Source organism: Antechinus flavipes, chromosome 4 (assembly GCF_016432865.1).
Source record: "Antechinus flavipes isolate AdamAnt ecotype Samford, QLD, Australia chromosome 4, AdamAnt_v2, whole genome shotgun sequence".
NCBI lineage: Eukaryota > Metazoa > Chordata > Mammalia > Dasyuromorphia > Dasyuridae > Antechinus > Antechinus flavipes.
Genome location: NC_067401.1, coordinates 47,232,351 through 47,257,281, shown reverse-complemented (window position 1 = coordinate 47,257,281; position 24,931 = coordinate 47,232,351). Strand labels below are relative to the sequence as shown.

At 35.3% G+C, this 24,931-nt stretch overlaps 1 protein-coding gene across 1 annotated transcript in view; it reads left to right on the top strand.

The window, feature by feature from the left end:
• The window catches only part of SLC22A15 (solute carrier family 22 member 15), a 90,973-nt gene that overhangs the window by 16,519 nt on the left and 49,523 nt on the right, over positions 1 to 24,931 (top strand). The window contains exons 2-4 of the mRNA XM_051992935.1: positions 731 to 943; positions 11,281 to 11,413; positions 13,261 to 13,425. Of these exons, the coding sequence (XP_051848895.1) occupies positions 731 to 943; positions 11,281 to 11,413; positions 13,261 to 13,425 (511 nt within the window). The remainder of the gene's footprint in view (positions 1 to 730; positions 944 to 11,280; positions 11,414 to 13,260; positions 13,426 to 24,931) is intronic.

Sequence of the window (24,931 nt, the reverse complement as noted above, 5' to 3'; positions counted from 1 at the left end):
AAATCTTACTGTAAATATTACACAGTTTATTTAAATATGATGATGGATAAATTTAATAAATGTTATGCTTAGTTTTATTTAACAAAGTTATAGGGTTTTTTATTTTTTTTAGATGAACAGGAAAGTATTCTATTCTTTGAGACTTAAATTAATCATTCATATAAGAAACATGATTGTTTGAACTTTGAGACTGAAGCCCAAGTGAAAGTGTCCACCCAGTGGAATTTGATTTGAATTTGGAGCATCTTGATTTTGGGCAAAGTATCTAAAAAGAAGTAATAGCCTTGGAATTGACAGTCTTATGATAAATGTGAACATATGTTTAGAAACATATGTTTAATCTATATTGGATTACCTGCTGTCTAGGAGAGAGTGACTGTTGAAAACTATTTTTGTATATATTAAAAAAACTATTATTAAAAAAAGGGAAGTAATAGTCTTGCAAGTTCAGACTTCTAAAGTGATAGCTAGTATCACACCCATCCTTTTCACTTTCCTGACCTTCTAGAAGCTCAAATAAAGCAGTATTTCCTTGAAGCCCTTTAAAAAAACTATAAAATTCAAGATCCATAAGATGGTGATGGTGTTGGTATAATTTATACAGCATCATTAACTACACTGGCCAGAAAAATGCATCCAGTGGAAGAGTGTAAATTCATGAGAATGAAAATTTTAAGGTGAATGGCAATTTTCTGTGGAATGTTTTAATTTTGTGCGTCTGTATTGCTAGCTTTATGTTGCCACGGAAGCGATCCTTATTGCATTGGTCGGAGCAACGCCTTCCTACCACTGGGACCTGGCAGAGCTTTTGCCTAATCAAAGCCATAGCAACCAGTCAAGGACTGAAGACCAAGCCTTTGGGGAATGGTTCCTGACAGCCAATGGAAGCGAGATGCACAAGCACGTCCATTTCAGCGGCACCTTCACCTCCATTGCCTCCGAGGTAAATGATGAGGAAGTGAAGAAGAAATAGAGTAGTTGGATCACTTTAATAAATTGGCTTCTTCGTCCTTAGTCACCTACTCTTTGAATTTTATTTGCCTGAATTTTAGGGATACCTCAAAAGATCATCCTAATCATCATCAATAATAGTCAAAATAATAATGAAGCTGTGCTGTTATTATTTGGAGAGTGGGGATAGTAATTGAGAGTGGATGTATATTTCTGGAGCTGGGAACTCCTGGGGAGGAACAACTTCTACCAGTCTGAGTTAGCTCCTTCTTTAGTTAGGAGTTGCCAAAAATGCTGAGAGATTCTGTGATTTGCCCTTTCTGCCATAGTTAGAGGCCTGCTCATTAGGTCTTTCTGGCTTCACAACCAACTGAGAAATACCGATAGCAACATGGCCTTCTTCAAACTGGTCCAATTCAACGAGGAATGGGAAAATGCTATCTAAAATGTGTTCTTTTTTCTTCTCACTAGAAAGAAAAGGGCAAACAGACAAAAGCTGAATTGTAGTTTTCTAGCCCTTTAACAAGATTAGAAGTTCCTTGATTGTGGATCCTGGAAACCTTACATTGTTTATTGCATCACTATACACAGAATAGGAGGTCCAGAAACATTTATTGACTGGAAAAAAAAAAAAAGGGAAGTACAGAAATCTGTAGAAGTTGATATGAGAGAATACTGAAATTTCCACGTAGCCTGACAGATTCTTTATTTTTAATTTGTTTTTTGTTTCCTTGGATATACTTTTCATATTTTCACATGTAACAATTTACCCCACACATTGCTATGACAACTATTTTTCTTGAATATATTTATCATAACAACTGGCATTTATGTACCACTTTAAGAATTGCAAGTTGCTTTATAAATATATTTTGATCCTCCAAAGAACACAGGGAGGTAGGTGCTATTATTAGTTTCATTTTACAGATAAGGATTGAGGCAAACAGGGTTAAGTGACTTGCCAAGGAGAATACAGTTTGTACCTGAAGCAGAATTTGAACTCAGGTTTTCCTGATTTGTATTAACCTGTGTCTCAAATTAGAAATAGAACACAATTATTTTAGCCTCAATTCCATATCGACTGTGGCTGTGGTCCCACAGAACTGCTCAGCTTAATCCCCTAACTTATATATTATAAAGGTTATGGCCTTCCAGCATGGCGTGTAGCCTGGGAGGAGGATTTAACCACCATACTGGTAATGGAACATTTGCCACATAGGCAGTGTTTGTGGATTTAGAAATGACTCTATTGTTTGAATGGTAATAGAAAGGACAGAAGACCAGTGGTCAAACTATCAGTCTGAAACCCCAAGGAATAGATGTCTGTGTAGACTCTTCAGAAGGTTTTTGGATTTAAGAGGGTCCCACTTTAAAAAGTGGCAGATGGTTAAACAGTGGATAGAGTCTGGGACCTAGAGTCAGGAAGATTCTTCTTCTTGAATTAATATTTGGCTTCAGACGTTTATTGCTGTGTGACCCTAGTGTCACCTAACTTTGTTTGCCTCAGTTTCCTCATTTGTAAAATAAGCTATAGAAGGAAATGTCAAATCACTCTAGTATCTTTGTCAAGAAAACCCCAAATGAGGTCATGAAGTCAGACACAATTGAACAACTCATGAAAGTAATGAAAAGTAATGAGAAACTCAAAACTACCCTTCTTCACGCGATGTCCATGTCAGACCTTGAACACATTTTTCTTAAAGAATGTTTTAGGAAGGGGCAAAGGAAAAAGGGATGCAGATGTGATTAACTTGATACTGTATGCTGGAGAGACTATAAACTGGCAGGCTTGACTATTCTGAAATGAGCTTCTAATAGCCATTGGGGTGAATTTATGTAGCAAATTGCTGTCTGCTGTATTCAAATTATTCCCTGAGCTATGACTCATTCAGAAAGTACCAAGCATCGATGAGACACACAATTATCATGCTTAATTAATGTTTGCAACCAAAAAAGAGTAAGGTTGGATTCTTTAATATCATTGTGGATAATGTGGAACTGAAATGGACTGATTATTATCTTGAGATTAATATATTTTCCCTAAGCCATACCCCAGGGTCAAAAGAGAGAGTATAAAAACTATTTGAAAAATCCACTGCAATAATTGCTTTGGAAGCTCATTTTTTTTAATGTCTTGCTTCCTTATGCCTGTGTTACTGATTGTAATAGCCTGCACACTTCACCCATTAAGTGGTAATTCAGAATGACAACTACACAGAGATGGAGCAAGTTAGTTAATCACCATGAAACTGTTCTTGAAATACCCTGTCCAACGACTTCCTCAACACAGAAGGCCCCCGATTGCCCAATTTTCTCTTTTAGCAAGATCTTCCCATAGTGAGTCAGTTTCAGATATCCTTACAGGAAGTACAGTACAGGGGGGCCACAATTCAGCCAAGATATTTTGAATTTTTCTGTATCTGCAACAGAGCCAGTATCCAATACACTAGTGAGAAAATGTCAGTTGGGAAAAACCCAGAATTGTGTTTGTGAGAAGTTATTAGCCATACCAGCTTATCATCCTGAAGAGTTAACCGAATTCTGAAACTTATTGGGTTGTGTGATTGTTGCATGTGGCACCAATTTGGGATTTCATCAGTTATTTTAAAAACAATACTTCCAAGGCTATTATTGCCTTCTGGTTTGATAAGGCAAGAGGCTGAAATATTAAATGAGTAAGGACAACAGTTGGGTATCCATCCTGGTCTTTACAATCAGGCTGTCCACATGTAATGCCCTATAAGGAATTCTCTATCTTTCTCCTTCTAAGACTTGTACTAAGTAAGCATTCTCACTGGGCTTTTCCAACACTCTGGTCTTCTAGAAAAGATGGTGGCCGAATGGGTGATCTAGTTCTCCATTGTCCTATCTGTCATCTGAAATCCAATAGGCTTATAAACTAGGTTTTTAGATTTCTGCTCATTTCAAATGTTAGGTTGAGTTAAAGAACTGGGAAGGTTAATTTGCTTTTTAAAAAATCACTTTTATATGTATTGCGAGGCTAAATATCAATAAAGTTGGGATTGTCCATGCCATATAAATGAAGAAATTATGTACCACTTTCTGGTGATCCTAAAATTTTACTGTTATCATTCTGCACATTCTTTTAGTATTTTAAGAATTTAAGGATTTTCTCCCCCTCTATAGTTTAATTTAATAGCCAAAACCATAAAAACCAAAACCCCAGTCATATTCATTGCTTTGGGACCAAAACCCTCTAAAATTACCAGAAGTAATCCTTTATCACCATACCTACCATACATCACCAGACTGAATTTTGTGCCATTCTATCTTGGTCAGGCCTTCTAAAAATGTCATAGGCTGCAACCCATACCATCTCCCCACCAGGTGAGGTGTCCAAATGACTCCTCGGGAGATGTTTTTAATTCACCATCCTGTGATATCAGGTAACTGGCACAGGGGACAGAGGATTAGATTTGGAGTCAAGAAGCCTTGAGTTCAAATCCTGACTTAGATACTCACTAGCTATGTGAACTTGGGTAATTAACCTCTCAATCTTAGTTTACTCATCTATAAAATGGGAGTAATAATTCACAAGTTTGTTGGGAAGATCAAATAAGATTGATAACTTAAAGTGCAGCATTATGAACAAAGAATTGTCCCAAAAGTTAGAAGATTTGTTTAGAATTTCTTCTTTCCTTCCTTCTTTTCTTTCTCCCTTTCTTCTTTCCTTTCTTTTTTCTTCTTTTCTTTCTCCCTCCCTTCCTTCTTTCTTTTCTTTCTTCCTTTCTTCCATTCATCCATCTTTCCTTGCTTTTGTTCTTTTTTCATTTCTTCTTTTCTTCCTGTCTTCCTCCCTTCCTTCTTTTCTTTATTCCTTTTCTTTTTCCTTTCTTCCTTCTTCCCTCCATTCTTTTCTTCCTCCCTTCCCCTTTCTTCTCCTCCTTCCCTCTCTTTTTAAAAAATTTACCTTTTTCCATTTCTTCCCTCTCTTCCTTCTTCCTTCCTTTTTTTTGTGAATATAGATAGACGGGCAACTGGCTTGTTAATTTATAGTCTTAGAACCTGCAACACTGAACAATTAAGACCAGGGTTTATATATTTTAGAGCTTGAATAGTCTTATTTTGTAAATGAGAAAACTGAAGTTTAGAGAAGTGACTTTCCAAAGTCACAGAGGTTAGAGCTCAGAGATTACCTAGTCCAATTCCCTCATTTTATAGATGAGAACATCAAAGCAAAGACAGTGTAGGCATTGGATCCCACCTTCCATACTTACTGTGTGGTTTATGTAAATCAATCAATCTCTGAGAGTTAGCTTCCTCATTATTCCCACCAGAACATGCTTGCATGGACACTATGTTCTAGCCAAATTAACTCACTTGCTATTCTCTGAATTATTCAACTTTGCAGTTTCAGGTGTCAGGGGTCAAATTTGAATTCAGGTCCTATGATGCCACAGATGGAGCTGTTTTCACTGTACTGCAGAGCTGGGTTTCAAACATGTTTGTTCTTTCCATTCTCTCACTCTGTAATCAGAGACCCACAATGAACACATCTGGGTTCCTTTGACTTTCTCTAATGTCTAAGTGAAAAATAATCTATCCCTTTTATATGGGTCTTTACTGGTTTCCATAGTTTTTCTTTTGACTTTGGGAGGTTAAAAGTACAGATATTATTTCTCCAATCTTAAAAATTCAATTCATTTCAATGTAATTCAGGAAACAGTAAGTGCCCATTATGGACAGAGTATACTGGATTTTGATGATAGCAATAAAAGTACAGAAATGAAAGAAAATCCCTGCCCTTAAGAAGCTTATACTTTACTGAGAGATATAGACAAGCAAACAAAGAAGTATATATTAAAGAAATTGAAGAGAGGGAAGCACTAACACATAGAGGGATTAGAAGCTTCCATTAAGAAAGAGCTCATGCTTTTCAATGTAGGCGTTCTATCTAGCCTGTGAGATTGGAGAAAGGAATTCTGAGTTCAGAGAACAGCAAGTGAGTCAATTTGGCTAGAACATAGTGTCCATGCAAGCATGTTCTGGTGGGAATAATGAGGAAGCTAACTCTCAGAGATTGATTGATTTACATAAACCACACAGTAAGTATGGAAGGTGGGATCCAATGCTAGATCTCCTGACCCCACCACTGGATTGGCTACAAGGTGATGTCATTCACCTGTAGCAAACTGTCAAAAACCTCTCAAAATGCAGAGGTGCTATAATCTGCATCAATTTGGGAATACTAATACTGATGGAATAACAGATTGTTGGAGTCCTCTGGTAAGAAACATGATTGCACAGGGTGGGTTCGGTTCTCTAGAAACTGTTCTTGTTGTTTAGGTATTTATCCGTTGTTTGTGACTCTTTGTAATCCTTCTTGAGGTTTTCTTGGCAAAGACACTAGAGTGGTTTGCCATTTCCTTCTCCAACTCATTTTACAGATGGGGAAACTGAGGCAAATAGGGTTAATGACTTACCCAGGATCAACCAGCTAGTAAATCTCTGAGGTCAGATTTGAATATAGGAAGATGAGTCTTCCTGACTTTGAGTCCAGTGCTCTATCCAATGTCCTTCATGTCTCTAGGAATAGCCATCAAACATCATGCTTCATTTACAGTGTTGATATTGTTTCTCTGGGGAATTCCATTCTGACTTACAAAAAGAACATTTGGAAGACAATCCATCCATAAATTGGAGAGTCCATGGAGCAAAACTACTCTTGGAACCCCATTAGGATGTGAGCTTCATGCAGTGGCTTTAAGGCAGCTAGATGGTACGATGCAAAATAGTGTTGGGCTTTGAGCCAGGGAGACTTGAGTTCCAATTCTGCCTTAAATACATTCTAGCTGTGTGAACTCACCCTCTCTCAGCCTCAGTTTCCTTGAAGATAATATCATCTACCTCTCAGAATTTTTGCAAACTTTATAGAGCTCTCTAAATGCTGTGTTGTTGTTATTTTTATTGTTATTACTAATATTATTATTGCCAAGAGGCTTAGTTGGAATCCTAGCTCTAGTACTTAGTGTTATTCAGTTCTTTGTCATATCTGACTCTTTTTGACTCCATTTGGGGTTTTCTTGGCACAGATATTAGTGTTTTGCCATTTCCTTTTCCAGCTCCTTTGACAAATGAGGAAAGTGAGACTAGCAGAGTGAAATGATTTGCTGAGGGTCACACAGCTAGTAAATATCTAAGGCCAGCTTTGAACTCAGATCTTCCTGACCGCAGTCTGGTACCCTGTACATTAAATGTGCTACCTTGTTGCCCTGTTACTTGCCATGTAACCACAGACATTTCCCAGGGGGAAGCAACAGTAACAATATCCATGCCATCAAGATGGCAGAGTTGTTGTGAGAATAGCCTCTGCAAAACTTGTTGTTCAGTCATTTCCAACTCTTTGTGACTTCATGGACCAAACTGTCCATGGAGTGTTCTTGACAGAGATATAGGAGTGGGTTAGGGTATTTCCTTCTCCAATGCATAAAGGCTGAGAGAGTTTAAGTTCCTTGCCCAGAGTCACACAGATAATAAGTGTCTAAAAGTCTTGCTAACTCCAGCCCCAGTGCTCTATCCATTGAACTATTTAGTTGCCTTCTGCAAACTTTATAGTGCAATAACAAAGAGGTGGATTTCTTATATTTTAAAAGAGATAAGAGCATGAAGATTTTAACTCTAAAAAACAGTCAGCATCTGCCAAACCAAGTCTTTGATTTGAGTCCAAAAACACTAGGATCATCAAATAAACATTAGGATCATTAAAAAAAAAAACAACAACTTATCCTGCACATTTGATTTGGAGATTTTCAAAAGTAAAAACAACATCTCTTTCCTCTGGCAAAGGGAACAATGATTGACGTGTGTTTGGTTTTTTCCAAAGTCAAAATCCATTCAGATTTCCCATACAACTGGAATTATCCTTTCAAGGCCATGGCTTTTAAAAAATCCTAATGATTTTTGATAGGTAGCTTTTCCTAAAATATATCACATATTTCCCTGCTTTCTTGGATAAAGACATTGGTTTCCCTGCATCTTAAGGTCATCATCATAACATGACCTTTTCTGATGATCCCATTATGAGCAACATGGCTTTAGAGGATAGAGAACTGGCTTTGGAGCCTGGAAAATCTGAGTTCAAATCCTCCTTGGGACACATAACTAATTGTGCAACCCTAGCAATGGTATACTGATTTAAAAAATAAAGTATATGCATAACACAGTTAATCTATTGTATTAATATTTTCTCCATGACTTTCTTAATCCTAGACTAGTTGTGTCAAACTTAAATAAAAAAGATCCCTCCCAGGGCATATTGACTTAGAAAATCACAAAATAACACGATTATTTTATTTTAATTTGTTTTGTTAAACATTTCCCAATACCATTGTAACTGTGGTTCCAGCCACGCTAGGATGTTTGTTGAGGCCTGTGGCTCCTCTGGTCTAGAACACCAGCAAAACAAAGTCTGATTTTTAGTGTTTGCTAATATCTTGGGTTTAAATGCTCATGTGGAAAATTGAACAATTGACTTTGTTGAGCTGGTTCAAGGTGTCACTGAACCTGTTAGTTTTCTATGCAATTTAAAACAATAAGTTACGGAGAAGTTACAAACCTGCCCTGGGCGAGGCAGCTTCCAGAATGAGGGAGTTCTCTAATCCCTGAAATCTCAGGTCCAGGCTCTCTCCCCCTTTTTCTGAGAAGCATCCTTTGTATTGAATAGTAATATACATTTTTTCCTTTTTACTTTTTATCCTTCTCTTTAAAAGATTTCATCCTGTTTTGAGCAACATTCTGTCCATCTTCTAGTGTCATTTGTTATTTTTAATTTAGTAAACTAGGTAACCAAATTTTTAAAAATAGTATTTTATTTTCCCAAATACATGCAAAGATAGTTTTCAACATTCATCTTTGCAAAGCCTTGTGTTCCAAATTTTTCTCCCTCTCTCCCACCTCCCCCCAAGATAGTAAGCAATCTGATATGGTTAAACATGTACAAGGTAACAAATATTTTTTTTTTCCTGAGGCACTTGGGGTTAAGTAACTTGCCCAGGGTCATACAGCTAGAAGTGTTTAGTGTCTGGGTTCATATTTGAACTCAGGTCTTCTTGACTAAAGGGCTAGTGCTCTGTAATAAATCTTTTTGAGGGACTTTTTGTTAATTCCATAAAGGAAAGAATATTGGACTGGTACCACTATGAAACATTGGACAAGTCAATTATTCTCTTTACGCCTCAGTTTACCTATCTATAGAACTGAAAACATTAATCAAATCAATTTTTCCTAGCAGTTGGCTCATGATCTAACACTAGTTAAAAAGAAAAAAAAAACATTATTACCAAAGACGTTTACTTTCTTAAATTTAATAAACTTAAACCAAGTTATTCTTTTTCCTTTACCCCTCCAAGTTTTCCCCTTTCTTCTGATCTTCCCATTTCTAGTTCTCCCTAATTACTTGTCTGTGGTCCCAGGCTCCTGAACTCTTGTACTAAGGTTATAGAGAATGATAAAGTCCATGATAGAAAATTTAGATATTTTCATAGTCCATAATACCAGTTGGAAAGTTCTCTACTTGGAAGGTATCTGGGTCCCTTCCAGCTTTGAAATTCTGTGATCGGTGAGTTCCATTTGGGAGCCTCCACCTTGGGGATGGTGCCATCCTAGCCATGCTTCCTCTCCCTTCTGGCTGTGCATCTGACTCTCTACACATGTCTATCAGGTCTTAGCTGACTTTTTACTCTGGAATTTCCCTCAGTTCCTTCTCATCCAGGAACAATTCCCTCTCCATCTTCTCCCAGTGATGAGTTTCACTTGGGGGATGGGCCCAAATCGAACATATTTCATTCTCCTCCTGACTAAACTTCTCACTCTCCTTAATTCCCCATAATACCTCTCTATAGATGCCTTCTTTTTCCTCCCTAGAATATAAGTTCTTTGAAGGTAAGAGCTGTCATTCTTTGTGCTTATATTTACAATCCTAATGCACAGCACAATGCCTAGTGCATAATAAGTATCTGATAAATATTTATTATCCTAATTAATGCCAATTTTCTCATGCGAAATGTCAGAGAAGCAGCAAAGTATGGTATTTAAAAGGGCCAGTCTTAAAATAATAGAAAACTGGGTTCATCTATTGTCTCTGATTCATGCAGCTAGGTGGTGAACTAGAGAGAGTGCTGTATTTAGACTTGAATTCAGATGCAGCCTTATTACATACTAGTTGCGTGATACTGAGCAAGTCACTTTAACCTGTCTGTGTGAGTTTCTTTACCTGTAAAATGAAGGTAATAATAGCAACAAGCCTCAAAGTTCTGCATAAATGTTATTGTTATCATTGTTTTGCGAATCTGGACAAGTTGTTTATTCCTAAGGAACTGCCCCAGACAGCTCTCTGAAATTTGAGTAGTTAACAGATGATATGCCCCTCTGCATTAGTAGAAAAAGTTTTCTTTATAGAAGAAATTGTAAATCTCCTAACTCTGCTCCAGCAGTTTCTTTTTTCAAATGAGCAATAAAATGTGTGGTTTTGATTAAGGGAATTTGTGACGACTGTTTCAAGAATGCAGACTTTTTTTGGCTGGAGATTGTCAGAAGTCTGATTTGCAAAAGACTGATCTCTAGTAAATGGCACGTAACTTAAAATCTTGTTGACCTCCTTTCTTAATTATGACGATTCAAAGAAAAGAACCAGGGCCACAGAAATTATTGTGACAGTCTAACTGTCCATCTGTCTAGAAGGAAGTAAGAAAATAAACACTTAAGTGCCTACTATGTGCTAAGGCTTTAAGTCGATACTATAAGCCACAGAAAACACACAGAGAGAATGCTTGCTGAGCTTCAGCCAGATGGAAAGAACTCAATTGGGAAAATAGAAGCTTTCAAAAGGAAAGGGTCAACTTTCTCAACCAATTTGGCTGCTTTCAGGAAGGGCGATAGAAGGAATTCAACTCTCTACTCACCCCTGAGACTACTCACCCCAGTTCTTTAGGAAGTGTAGTCTTAGATAATGATGGCTCTCTGAGAATAGGGATTTCTTTCTTCCCTTTCATTTTTATGGTCCAAAAGTAGCTGAGAGCTGTAAAAGCCATTAGCTTACTGAAGAAATGGGCCAACCATATTATATGGGCTTGAATGACTATAAAATTCTTATAATAGCATTATTTTAAAATTTTTTGAATATTTTGTTGAATCTTGAATCTTGAATAGCATCTGAGATGGATTCATTATTCTACAGTCTAGTTAATGATAAGCTATGTTTGAGGGGAAATTGGTATATAAGCTATCACTGTACATGCAGCCTTTTAATGACTGATTCAATGCAACCATTTTTTCCCTTGGCCTAAAGGCCTCTTTTTCCCCTTTTTTTAGTGGTTCCTAATTGCCAACAAGTCATACAAAGTGAGTGTAGCCAGCTCATTTTTCTTCAGTGGTGTATTCGTGGGAGTGATAACATTTGGACAACTTTCAGATCGTTTGGGAAGGAAAAAGGTCTATCTAACAGGTAAGTTATTGCAATCCTGATAAAACCCAAGTTTCATGGCAGTCCTATGTTGCTTTTCCATCGTGCTGCTTAAAGTTCTTTGGGTAACTGTTTAGAAAGTGTAAAATTTTGTATTGGTTGTATCTGACAGGCAAACTACAACCAGACTTGATCTTTGCCAGATATTTATAGCTTGACTTACCAAGACCAAATATCTTAAGTTTCAACATTATCTTTGTCCTTCGCCACTAAATTCTAGTGTAAGAATCTCATATATTCTCAGAGTTGTATTCTGTCTCTTATTTCACAGATGAGGAAACTTAGGTTCAAGAAAGATGAAATGGCTGTCCCAAATTAGTTTCCCATAGGCCCAGTGGAATAATGAGATATTCTGCATTCAACCTTCAGCTAAATTTCTACCTCCTTTGTAGGTTGGCTCTCTTTAAACAGACTACAAAGAATTCTGCCAAGTTCTCTTGCTATGTGGTAACCAAAGGAATAAACACCAGAATTCTAAGATCTTAGAATTTAGAACTGGAAAGTACCTTAGAGATCACTTACTCCAAAAACCTCATTTTGTAGTTAAGGCAACTGAGACCCAACAAGAGTAAAGTGACTTTCTCCTCCCTCCCTCCTTCCCTCCCTTTCTCCCTCCTTTCTCTCTCTCTCTCTCTCTTTCTGTGTGTGTGTGTGTATGTGTGTGTGTGTGTGTGCTCTGTCTCCTCTCTCTGTCTCTCTTTCCTCTCTCTGTCTCTGTCTGTCTGTCTGTCTTTCTGTCTCTCTTTCTCTTTCTCTGTGTGTGTGTATGTGTCTGTATATATGTGTATATGTGTTTTCCCCCAATTATGTATAAAACAGTTTTTTATATTTATTTTTAAAACTTTGAGTTTCAGATTCTCTCTCTTCCCCCTTCCCCATCCTCCTACTTTCTATTGAGAAGGCATATGTGAAGTTATGCAAAACATGTCTACACAAATAATGTTTTGAAAGAAAACATAGATTCCTCCCCCCAAATAAAATTTTGTGACAATAAAGTTTTTAAAAAGTATACTTCAGTCTGTATTCAAATACAAACAGTTCTTTCTCTGGGTGTGGATAGTATTTTTCATCATAAATTCTTCAGAATAATTTTGGATCATTGTGTTGCTGAGAATAGCAAAGTTATTCCCAGCTGATCATCCGACAACACTGTTATTAATTTGTACACAATACATTTCATTTTGCATGAGCTCACAGAGGACTTTCCAGGTTTTTTTTCTGAGTGCATCCTGCTCATCATTTCTTATAGAACAATAGTATTCCATCATAATCACATAACACAATTTATTCAGCCATTCTCCAATTGATGGGCATCCCCTCAATCTCTAATTCTTTGCCCTGAAAAAAGAGCTATAAGTATTTTTGTACATATAGGTCCTTTTCCTTTTTTTTATCTCTTTTGGGATTCATGACAATAGTAGTATTGTTAGGTCAAAGGATCTGCATGATTTTATAGCTGTTTGGGCATAGTTCATATCATAAAGTGACTCACTTAAGAGATGCAGGTAATAAATGAAAGTTAAGGATTTGAATTAGGTCTCCTGATTCCAAATACAATATTCTCTTCATTATAAAGACTATCTGGTGTAGATCATTTAGAATTTGTGCTAGCCTCTGCTCTCTAATAGTTAAAATGTCAGTTTCCGTTCTTCCTAGGAGTATTTTCTTAGTAAGTATATGAAAAAGATATAACTTAAAAGACTATAGCTTAAGAACATTTGTATTTTCAAGGACTCTCTTCATAAAGCAACAGATAAAATAAAATATCATCAAATATTGTTTTGTTGTACCTTTTTTAGTAACTGAATATTATTCCTTGCTTTTTTTAGGTTTTGCCCTTGACATCCTGTTTGCTATTGCAAATGGATTTTCCCCCTCATATGAGTTCTTTGCCATATCTCGATTTCTCGTGGGAGTGATGAATGGAGGGATGTCGCTGGTATCTTTTGTTTTATTGAATGAATGTCTGGGTACTGCCTACTGGGCTCTAGCAGGTAAACCTTTAGACTCATTTATAAACAAAATAGATCTTGGTAGACACTATTATGGATACCTTGATAACTGGTTTAACTCCAAAGTCTTTGAAAAACAAGTTCAGAAGTTCATAGTATTATGGAAACAACATTGACCTAGACGTAAAATGCCAAAGTTTCAATCCTGACTCATTGTCTTTTATGAAAATGGGCAGGTCAGTTAACTTCTCTGAGGCTCACTTTGCTCATATTTGAGCAAATATGAGGGGGTTCAATTGGATGATCTCAGAGGACTCTCAAAACTCTAGTGATCTGGGAATATGAATGTTGTTTAATAATTTTTCTCTTCTAAATTTAGTTCCAGTTTTTTTTTTTTCCCCATGTGACCTTGTACAGGTAACTTATTAACATGTCCTAGAATCATGGAAGACTAGGTGTGGAAAGGACCTTAGAAGTCACTGAATCCAGTCCTTGAATTTATTGTTGTTTTTCAAGAAACTTTATTGATGCCTCTTTTCTTTGCAGCCTATTTCAAAAGCAGGTCCCTCCCTTCACTGGAGCCTTTCTTCAGGACAAATCAGCCAACAAGCATTAAGCACTGATTCTGTGCCAAATACTATACTAGTCTCTAGGGACAGGAAGTCAGAAATAAACCAGTCCCTGCTCCAAAAAAACAAGTTGTATCAAAGAAAAAAAAATCACACAAAATAGAAGAGACAATGAAAGCTTCTGTAGTATAGCCAATTTTCTTTCCTAATAGCCCTCTACCTTTCTGCCATGGGGGAAGAAGGACATTTGTCATTTGTCCTCCGAGGATCTTCACTGACTTTTCAGCTACTGAAAGCTATTTCTTCTAGTGAGACCTGCACTTAAATCATAAAAGTCACTGTGTATGTAGATTGGTTATATTTAGAAGTTGCTAGATGGTGAAGGAGCCTGGAGCCAGGAGGATTTGAGTTTAAAATTAGGCTCCTACACTTCCTCATTTAACCTCAATTTACCTCAATTTCTTCATCTGTGAAATGAGGTTAATAACAGCATCCATCTCTAGTGGTTCTGAGGATCCAATGAGATGATATTTGTAAAACATAGTATCTGACACATAATAGACACTGTATAAGTGCTCTTATTGTTATAATTATTATATTTTTCTTTTAGTGCTATGTATTCATTTTGTATCAGTTCAAATAGACCTTCCATGTTTCTCTGAATTCCTCATAGTCATCATTTTTAGTGCATAGTAATATTCCATTATGTTCATATAGTTTTTTCAGCCTTTTCTCAATTGGAGAAAAGGCTTCCATTTCTTCTCTATTCCCAATTAGTGCTTCTATTAATATTATGTTATATAGTGGACCATTATGTCTATTTTTAACTTCCTTGGGGCATATGCTGAGTAATGGGATTGCTGGATTAAAGGATTTGGACAATTTAATCCCTTCCCCCCTCTCAGGCTAAATTGTTTTCCAGAATTATTAGCATTCTGCATTTCCATTAACAATGCATTAGCCTGCATCTCTTGTTAGTTCCCCTCAAATGCTGGGACCCACATGTGCAAAAATATTTGTGGGAGCCCTTTTTTTAGTGGCAAGGAACTGGAAACTGAGTGGATGCCCATCAGTTGGAGAAGGGCTGAACAAGTTACAGTATATGAATGTTATGGAATATTATTGTTTTTTAAGAAATAATCAACAGGATGATTTCAGAGAGGCCTGGAGAGATTTACAAGAAGTGATGTTAAATGAAATGAGTAGAACCAGGAGATCATTGTACATGGCAACAGCAAGATTATATGATGATCAGTTCTGATGGACATGGCTCTCATCAACAGTGAGGTGATTCAGACCAGTTACAAAGGTCTTGTGATGAGGAAAGCCATCTGCACCCACAGAGAGGACAGTAGGAACTGAATGAGGACCACACCATAGTATTTTCACTCTTTTTATTGTTGTTTGCTTACATTTTGTTTGTTTTTTTTTTTCATTTTTTTTCTTTTTGATCTGACTTTTCTTGTGCAGCATAATATTTGTGGAAATATGTATAGAGGAATTGCATATGTTTAACATATATTGGATCATTTGCTGACTGGAGGAGGGGGTGGGGAAATGGAAGGAAAAAAATTAGAACGCAGGGTTTGGTAGAGATAAATGTCAAAAATTATTCATGTATATATTTTGAAAATAAATCTTTAATTAAAAAAAGGAAAAGGAAAAAAAGAAACAAAAAAACAAGTCTATTGGAATTGCCTCATTGTTGAAAAGAGCCAAATCCATCACAGTTGATCATTACATATTGATCCACATTAGTGGATTATGTCTATGCCACTATTTAGTTTCAATAATAAGTGATAAAATCAAATTCTCCTTGCCAGTGTTTACATTTTTAATATTGTTTTCTTTTCTCATTGCTATAGTTACTATTTCCTCTAGTGTGTATATTCAGAATGAGAAGAAAGGACGTCCTTGCTACTTTAATCTTATTTTTACTTGGGGAAGTTTCTGGTGTTTTTCCATTACAAACAATGTTAGCGTTTGGTTTGAAGTATATGCTTTTGACAAACTTTCATTTTACAAATGAGAATTTAGGCCCAGAAAAATGAAGTAATTGACCCCAGTTATACAGTGAATTAGTGCTATAACAAAGGTCAGAACCTAGGTATTCTATCTCCCTCTTCTTTGCTAGCACTTAAGACTCCCAAACTCATAACAGAAAGATGAAGGACCTCAGCAATCATCCAGTGTTACCATCTTATTTACAGATGCAGATACAGGGGCTCAGAAAACAGCAATCTTTATTCTTTACTTTATTGGCATAAAATGTTGCCCTAGGAGAAAGGCTTTGCAAATCTTATTGCCCATCCAGGCACGTCTTCTCATATTGCAAAAAGGAGGATTTTTATGTTGTAGAATGTGGCCCAGGAAACTTGTGATCCACCTGATGAATTCAAGTTCTAATGAATACAAAACTATTTAAGGGATGAATGCATATGTACCATGCTGATTTACTCCCACATGTAGTTTTGCACTTCTCTTTTTTGAGCCCCATCACAACTTTTTAAGTAGGTGCCATAACTCTTTATTATCTTCATTTTACAGTGAAGGAATTGAAGTCTGGAAAGGTAAAATACCATAAATATTTATTTTCCCCATTTTACAAATGAGGAAACTGAGACCCAGGGAGAGATTAAATGACTTGCTCATAATTGGATGTACACCCAGGTCTTCTTGATTCCATGTCCAACACTTTGTCTACTATATCATCATAAGGAATTGAGTGGAAAAGGAGAGGATTTGACAGAAATGGATCCCTGTTCCCCCCATAGTCCAGCTAAATTAGCCGTCAGAGCCTAGAGGAGAAATAAATGAAGATCAGTCAATATGTATGGTTATTAGAGATGGGCTGCTGAGCAAATTGAAAATCAGCTCTAACTTCCCTGGCCATACCTCCTGGTCTTTGCTGCCTTCATAAAGAAGTGACTTTGGTTGAGCAAAAAATTGACAGTCCTTCCAAACTCTGCCCATTCTGCTATTTATAACTGGTAAGAGACATAGTTTAATCTTGCACTTGGAAACAGAAGAGAACATTTTTATCCAAAAGGAATCAAATAGTACCTTATTTCTGGTATTATGCTAAGCAGTAGTAATGCATCACCTTCCCTTCTTTTTTAGAGATAAGAGGCTATGGATGTGAAACATTAAATATTTCTCTACTGAAATGTTGGTTAATTTTATTAAATTGCTTTTTATCCCTCTTTTGTTATTCTTTGTTCCAAGGGATCTCACTATACAGTAGAAAAGATGGCTATATTAGGAAATTAAGACTACATAAAAACAAAAAGATATTAATGATTTAAAAAGAAAATTAGTAAGTGAACATTTTAAAATGTATTTTCCAATTGCAAGAGTGTAATCTAGCTATAATTAACAAGGGAATTAGCAACAATCTTGTTTCTGTTATTAAATTTAAATAGAGAAGACTCTAGGACAGTTTTAAATTACTACTAAAATCTTAACCATCATTCAATTAAGAATCATCTATATTTTTCATTATTCCAGTTTTCCATATTGATTTATCTATGGATTTTATTTTTGTTTACTTAATCTTTTGCAAAAAGTTAGTGAGAAGTAATTCATTCCCATTCAATTTGTGGTGTCCTGTTCCTATCAAATTTACTTGTGTTGGTCAGTAAACAAGGCCCCCTGGTTTCTGTCCTTATTATTGGTCAACAGAAATAAAAAGGCATAGAATAATCCGCATTTAAACATGAGAATTCCTCTTTCTCTTCTGTCCCCTTTCTATTCATCCTTGAATCTGTTCATATCAAAGGTTAAAAATTTGGTACTTGTGAAGCCAGTAAGATTGCTAAACTGGAAGGTTAAAACAGAGATAGGTGTATGGATGCCTTTTACAGAGGACTGAAAAAACTGTGGTGATTCTGTTGTTGAAAGTATGGTGTAGGGCAAAAATTACTGCCTCTGGAGCCAAGTGATCTAAGTTCAGATCCCGACTGACACTTATTACTTGTGTGGCCATAGCCAAGACACTTGCCCTCCTTGGACCTAATTGTCCTTATCTTTTAAATGAGTGGAGTACACAGGATGACCTCTACATAATCCCAGTGGTACAGCAACTTTATCTTTTATGTCAAGCGCTGGAAAGGTGTTAGGAAGAAGTGATTCTGAAGAGGCTCTTCCTTTGTGCTCTGTGTAGGTGGGTATGGGGGGTATATTTGGCACTTATTCCATATACCTTGATATGTGTTAAAAAAAGGAGTGCCAGAGATAATCATTCTTTCAGCTAAATTTTTTCATTTGTTATAATAGATTGATATGGATCTAGATAAATGGATAGATAGATATATGTATAGCAATAGATAGAGATAGATGAATGGATAGATGTAGGGAGGGGGAGAGAAACAGATGAATGGATGGATAGATATAGAGATAGACACATAGACAGATAAAGATACAGATGGATGGATGTATAGAGCTAGATAGGGATATAGATGGATGGATAGATGTAGATATATAGATGATAGGTAAATAGACAGATGGATGAACAAATGGATGGATGGATAGACAACTGGATGGATGAATAGACAGATAAGAATATAAATGGATGGTTGGATAGAGACAGGCAAATAGATGGATGGATAGATAGATAAGGATATAGATGGTTGTTGAGAGAGAGAGAAACAAACAAATGGATGAATAGATATAGAAAAAGATACATAGACAGATAGATATGAATATAGATGGATGAATATATGGAGATATAGAGATAGATAGGGAGATAGATGGATGGATAGATATAGAGATAGATAATGATATAGATAGATGGATGGGTGGATAAATGGATGGATAGGTAAGCATACAGATGAATGGTTGGTTAGAGAGAGACAAATGAATGGATGAATAGATAGATAAGGATATAGAAGGTTGGTTGGGGAGAAAGAGGGGCAAGGGAGAGAGAGAGAGAAAGGTATATAGATAGATAAATATTTTATTTTTTGCTTTGGTCCTCTGATTTATTAAGTATGAGAAATTTCTTGTCTGGAAATTCCTTTCACATATACAAATTGGCAATCTGTCTTAGAGAATTGACTAAGGTACTGAGAGATTATATTATTACTCCAAGAATACTTGACTAGTTTTATGCAGAGGCAAGATTTGAACAGTCTATAGGTTTATAAGTCTATAGGTCATAAGCCTTAAGCTGGAAAGGACCTGAGAGGCTATTTAGTCTAACACCTGTTATTGTACAGATAAGGCCATTTGCAAACCAAGCAGACTGACTTGTCCAATGTTACATAGATATTAAATATCAGAAAAGGGATTTGTACTTGGGGACTTAAATTGATTCTTTCCACAATATTATGCTCTCTTTCTCTCACTATTTAAATAAAAATAAAAATTCTTTTCTGGTTGATCCAGAATGCCCTTCTATTGGCTCATGAAAATTAGATAAACTTTCAATTTAATTGGTTTTTTGTCTCTTTAGTATGTCAAGATATGCACTTTGTCCCCATTTTAGTTTTTATTTTCCTTCTTTCAGTGTTTCAGAGTATTTATTTTCTTTAGTATTCTCACCACTGATACAGACCATAACAATTCTTTGCATATATTGTTATTTTTAAAAAATCTTTTCCTGGCATCCATCCTTCTGGGGATTTTGAACATCTCACAACATAGCTAGGTTGATGGTCAGAATATAACATAAAGGCTCTGATTGGATATTTTTTTAAAGCACAGTTTTAAAAGAAAATAAAATCTATTTTTGGTGAACCAGTAGGACTCATGATCCAGTCTTATTGACCAGGAGCAAGTAGAGAGGAAATAAGAAAAAGCCAACTTGATTGATTATCTAATTCATAGTAGCAGTAATGAAGATTAAATGTATGAATTTTACACAAGGACTACATGAATACCTAGAATAAGTGATACAAGAAATAAAAAAAAATGAAAAAGTCTCTGAAATAAAAGAATTAAAAGAAGAATAAGTATCTTAGAAAACAATAAACTTTACCTAAAAAATGAACTATTTATAAACTAAAATAGACTAAAGAGAAATGTTATTCTATGAGACAGCAAAAAATATTGGGACAAAATCAAAATATTTAAATATAGAAAAATATATAAAGTATATGATATCAGAAACAATTGACTTAGATGATAACTCAAGGAGAAACAATGTAAGTACCATTCAACTCTAGAAGTAGATTTTTTAAAAGCCAAAATATATATTTCAAAATAAAAAAATCATAAATTAAAACTGACTAGATCTATTAGAACTAGAGGACAAAGTAAATCTAGAAAGAATCCACTTGATGATCTCTTGAAAGAGACTCCAAAAGGAAGTCTCTGGGATATCATAGCTTAAAAACTAAAACGTCCACATCAGAAGAAAAAAATATATACTGCAAATATCCTGAAAGAAGTATCTCAAGAATTGTAATCAGGATTATATAAGATCTTACAACTTTTACTTTTTTCTCAATAGTATTTTTTTCCAAATACATAAAAAGATAATTTTCTCTATTAATTTTTTGTAAGACTTTGTGTTCCAATTTTTTTCTCCCTTCCCAAGACAACAGTAATCTGATATAGGTTAAATCATGTACAATCTTTCTAAATGTATTTATTTACATGTTTGTCATGTTGTGTAAGAAAAATCAGATCAAAAAGGGAAAAAATGTGAAAAAGAAAAAAGCATACAAACAAACAAAAAAGGTGAAAATATATGCTTTGATCCATATCAGATTCCATAGGTATTTCTCTGGAGGGAGATGGCATTTTCCATTCAAGTCTGTTGGAATTGTCTTGGATAACCACATTGCTGAGAAAAACTAAGTCCATCACAGCAACTATCACTTTAAATGAGAAGATGTCTTATAAGAGAATTTGATATTCAAAAAGTCAAAAGAAATAGGTTTACAAACAAAATTTACTTTGCAAAGCTGAGTGTTATCTTACAGGAAAAAATATGGACCTTTCTTAGAATAGAGGCTACATTTCTGATTTTTTTTTAAGAGCTTAATGTGAATTTGGAAATAAAAACACATAAATCCAGAGAAACCTAGGAAGATGAATTTACTTGACTAATTAGAAGGAGCACTTTTAACATTCTGAAAGAGAAGAAACAAGTATCCTTTAGAACATTAATAACTTCAAAGGGAGTTGATGTTAAGGGAATCAAATAAGAAAATGAGAAGTTCTGAGGCTGGGGCTTCAGAGAAAATTGGTTTTTCTTTGAGGATTTAAAGAGGGGTAAAAGAAGGGAGGATAAGCAATGTACTAATGTAGAAATGAGGAAGAAAGGACTAGAACTTTTTTACAATAGCATATAAGAAGGATATATAGACATACAGGTGTGGGGAGAATAAGCATTAGATAAATTGCACTCTTATCTGAAAAAGAGAGGGGAATGTGGACCACATACAATATAGTTTGATGTAGTAATATGACAAATTCAACAGGAAAACAAATGAGGTTGAAGAGTGAAATGGTGAGGGAGGTTAATGAGAGAGGGAGTAGTCACAAGCAAAACAAAACTTCCTGGTCCTGAAGAAAGAGTTAAAGGGAGAAAAAAGGGAATAGAGAGAAAGAAGAGAAGGGACCAGAGGGGACAAAAGGAACTTATAGGTGTGTGGGACTTAGATTACCTCTTAGGTAATGGGCAAGTGAATAAACAAAATGAGGTATGCAAATGTAATGGGATATTCTTGTACTGTAAGAAATGATAAAAGAGATAATTTTAGAGGATTCTGAGTAGTATGAATTGATATCAGATGAAGTTGGCAGAACCAGGAGGCTGCATTAAACAGAGCAGCAACATTGAAAAGAAATTAAATTTTGAAAGATTTAAAAATATGTTTAATATGATTGTACATGTATAATCCATATCAGATTGCATTCATCCTCATGGGAGGGAGGGTAAAAATGGAAATCAAAATCCTATAAAAGTAAATGTTGAAAACTATATTTACATATAATTGGAAAAAATAAAATGCTATTAAGTGAAGGAAGAAAAGGAAAGATTTAAGTACTTTACATTGTCTCCAGAGGACCTCTGATAAAGTTTATTATCCTCCCGTTGACAGAGTAGTGATGGACACAAGATAAAGGGAGAGACATGCATTTTTGGACATGAACACTATGTAAATTAATTGTATTAGACTGTTTGATTTTTCTTTTTTTTTTTTTCTCAGTTTTAAATTGAGGGGAGAGAGGTAGGGAAGTGAACAAGGTTACCATGGTGATAAAATATAACATTGTAATATTTTTAAAGTATACAGAAGACAGAGGGAAGTTCATTTGAACACACAGATGAAGAGAACAGTTTTGAAAATAATGTAGATTTTATCATATATTTTTTTAAAAAACGGGTTACATATCCACTACTGTTACTTTTTCTTAGTTCAAAATAAAAATAAATTTCTTTAAAAAAAAGGAACCCATTTGGCTGCTGCTGGGGGAGCAAATTTCACCGATTACGTAACCAGGTTCAAAATCCTGGCATCACAACATTGATAAATATGGAAATATATTTAAATGGATTACGCATGTTTAACCTATATCAGATTGCTGGTTGTCTTGGCGAGGGAGGCTGGAAGGGAGGAAAAAATTTGGAAAACAAAATCTTACAAAAATGAATGTTGGAAACTATCTTTACATATAATTGGAAAAGAAAATTAAGGGAGTTAAATAAGAAAATGAGAGATTCTGAGACTAGGGTGCAGAGAAAATTGATTTTTCTTTGAGAACTTAAAGAGGGGTAAAATAAGAGAGGGTAAACAGAATACACTAACGTAAAAAGGAGAAAGAAAAGAGTAGAACATCAACTCTCTTATTTTTTAATCCCAGAATCTACTTAGTTTCACATGTCTTTCTGTTTTATACCTATCATCTATCTTTTATTTTCCTTCTCCTTTCTACTCCTACTGCCATCACCCTAAACTAGGTCATAATTACTTTTTATTTGATTTAATAAATTCCTCCTGAGTTCTCCATATTCATTTTATGCCTTTTCCTCTGTACTCTTCATATAGTTGCCTAAATTATCTTTCTAATACATATGATTATTTCATTTTCCCTCTTAGATTCTCAGTTACTTACCATTACTTGTAGAATAAAATATTAGTTCTTCATCCTGGCATTCAAGACCCTTTGTAATTTTTTTCTATGCTACCTTTCTAGCCTTAATGAACACTCTTCCTTTTCAATTAATAAATCAAAGCATTTATTAATTCCTTCTGTGTTCCAGCTACTATTTTAAATTCTAGGGATTCAAAAAGTACAAACAAGTTTTGTTCTCAAGAAACTCACCCCTTTCTAGTGGAAATAACGTGCACATAATTAGTTAAATATAAAATATACGAAGTATAGATGGAAGGTAATTGCAAAAAGAAAGACATTAGCAGCTGTCGGGGAGGAAGATGAGGTCACAGAGGGACTAGAAAAGACCTTTTGTAGTTCATTGGATTTGAGCTGAGTCTTGAAGGAAGCCAAGGAAGATGGGAGTAGAAATTGAGGGAGGGTGAGATCATTTCTCACATGAGGGACAGCCAGTGAGATCTAGTATCTGATGTTTAGCCTGTAGTAGAAATACCTGTGTAGCTAGACCATAGCACATATGGAAAAGAAGAATGTCTAAGAAAATTGGAAAGTAGGAAGAAACCAAGTTATGCAGAACTTTTAAAAACTTTTTTCTTTTTAAAATAATAGCTTATTTTCAAAACATGCAAAGATAGTTTTCAACATTTACCCTTGCAAAATCTTATGTTCCAATTTTTTTCTTCCTCCCTTCCCCCTACCCCTAAATGACAAGTAATCTAATATATGTTAAACATGTGCAATTCTTCTAGACATATCTCCACAATTATGTTGCATGAGAAAAATCAGATCAAAAAGGGAAAAAAATGAGAATGAAAATAAAATACAAGCAAACAACAACAAAAAAGTAAAAATGCAATGTTGTGATCCACACTCAGTCCCCATAGTCCTCTCTACATGTAGATGGCTCTTTTCATCACAAGACCATTGGAACTGGCCTGAATCATCTCGTTGTTGAAAAAAAAAACCATGTCTCTCAAAATTGATCATCGTATAATCTTGTTGTTGTATACAATGTTCTCTTGATTCTACTCACTTCACTCAGCATCAGTTCATGTAAGTCTCTCCAGGCGTCTCTGATATCATCCTGCTGATCATTTCTTAGAGTACAATAATATTCCATAACATTCATATACCATAATTTATTTAGCCCTTCCCCTACTGATGGGCATCCATTCAGTTTCCAGTTTCTTGCCATTATAAAAAGGGCTGCCACAAACATTTTTGCTCATATGAGTCCTTTTCCCTTTTTAATGATCTCTTTGAGATACAGACCCAGTAGAAACACTGCCAGATCAAAGAGTATGCACAGTTTGATAACCCTTTGGTCATAGTTCCAATTTGCTCTCCAGAATGGTTGGATCACTTCATAACTCCACCAAGAATGTATTAATGTTCCAGTTTTCCCACATCTTTTCCAAAGATTTATCATTATCTTTTCCTGTCATCATAGCCAATCTGAGAGATGTGTAATGGTTCCTCAAAGTTGTCTTAATTTGCATTTCTCTGATCAATAGTGATTTACAGCATTTTCTCATAGGACTAGAAATAGTTTTAATTTCTTCATCTGAAAATTGTCGTTCTTATCCTTTGGCCATTTATCAGTTGGAGGATGATTTGTATTCTTATAAATTTGAGTCAATTCTCTATATATTTCAGAAATGATGACTTTATCAGTACCCTTGAATGTAAAATTTCCCCCCAGTTTTTTGCTTCCCTTCTAATCTTATCTGCATTGGTTTTGTTTATACAAAAACTTTTTAACTTAATATAATCAAAATTATCCATTTTGCATTTCACAATAGTTCTTTGGCCACAAATTCCTTCCTTCTTATTTATTTTGTAGTTCATTTTATCTAGTTCTGATAGAGCAAAGTTGAAATCCCCCACTACTACAGTTTTGCTGTCTATTTCTT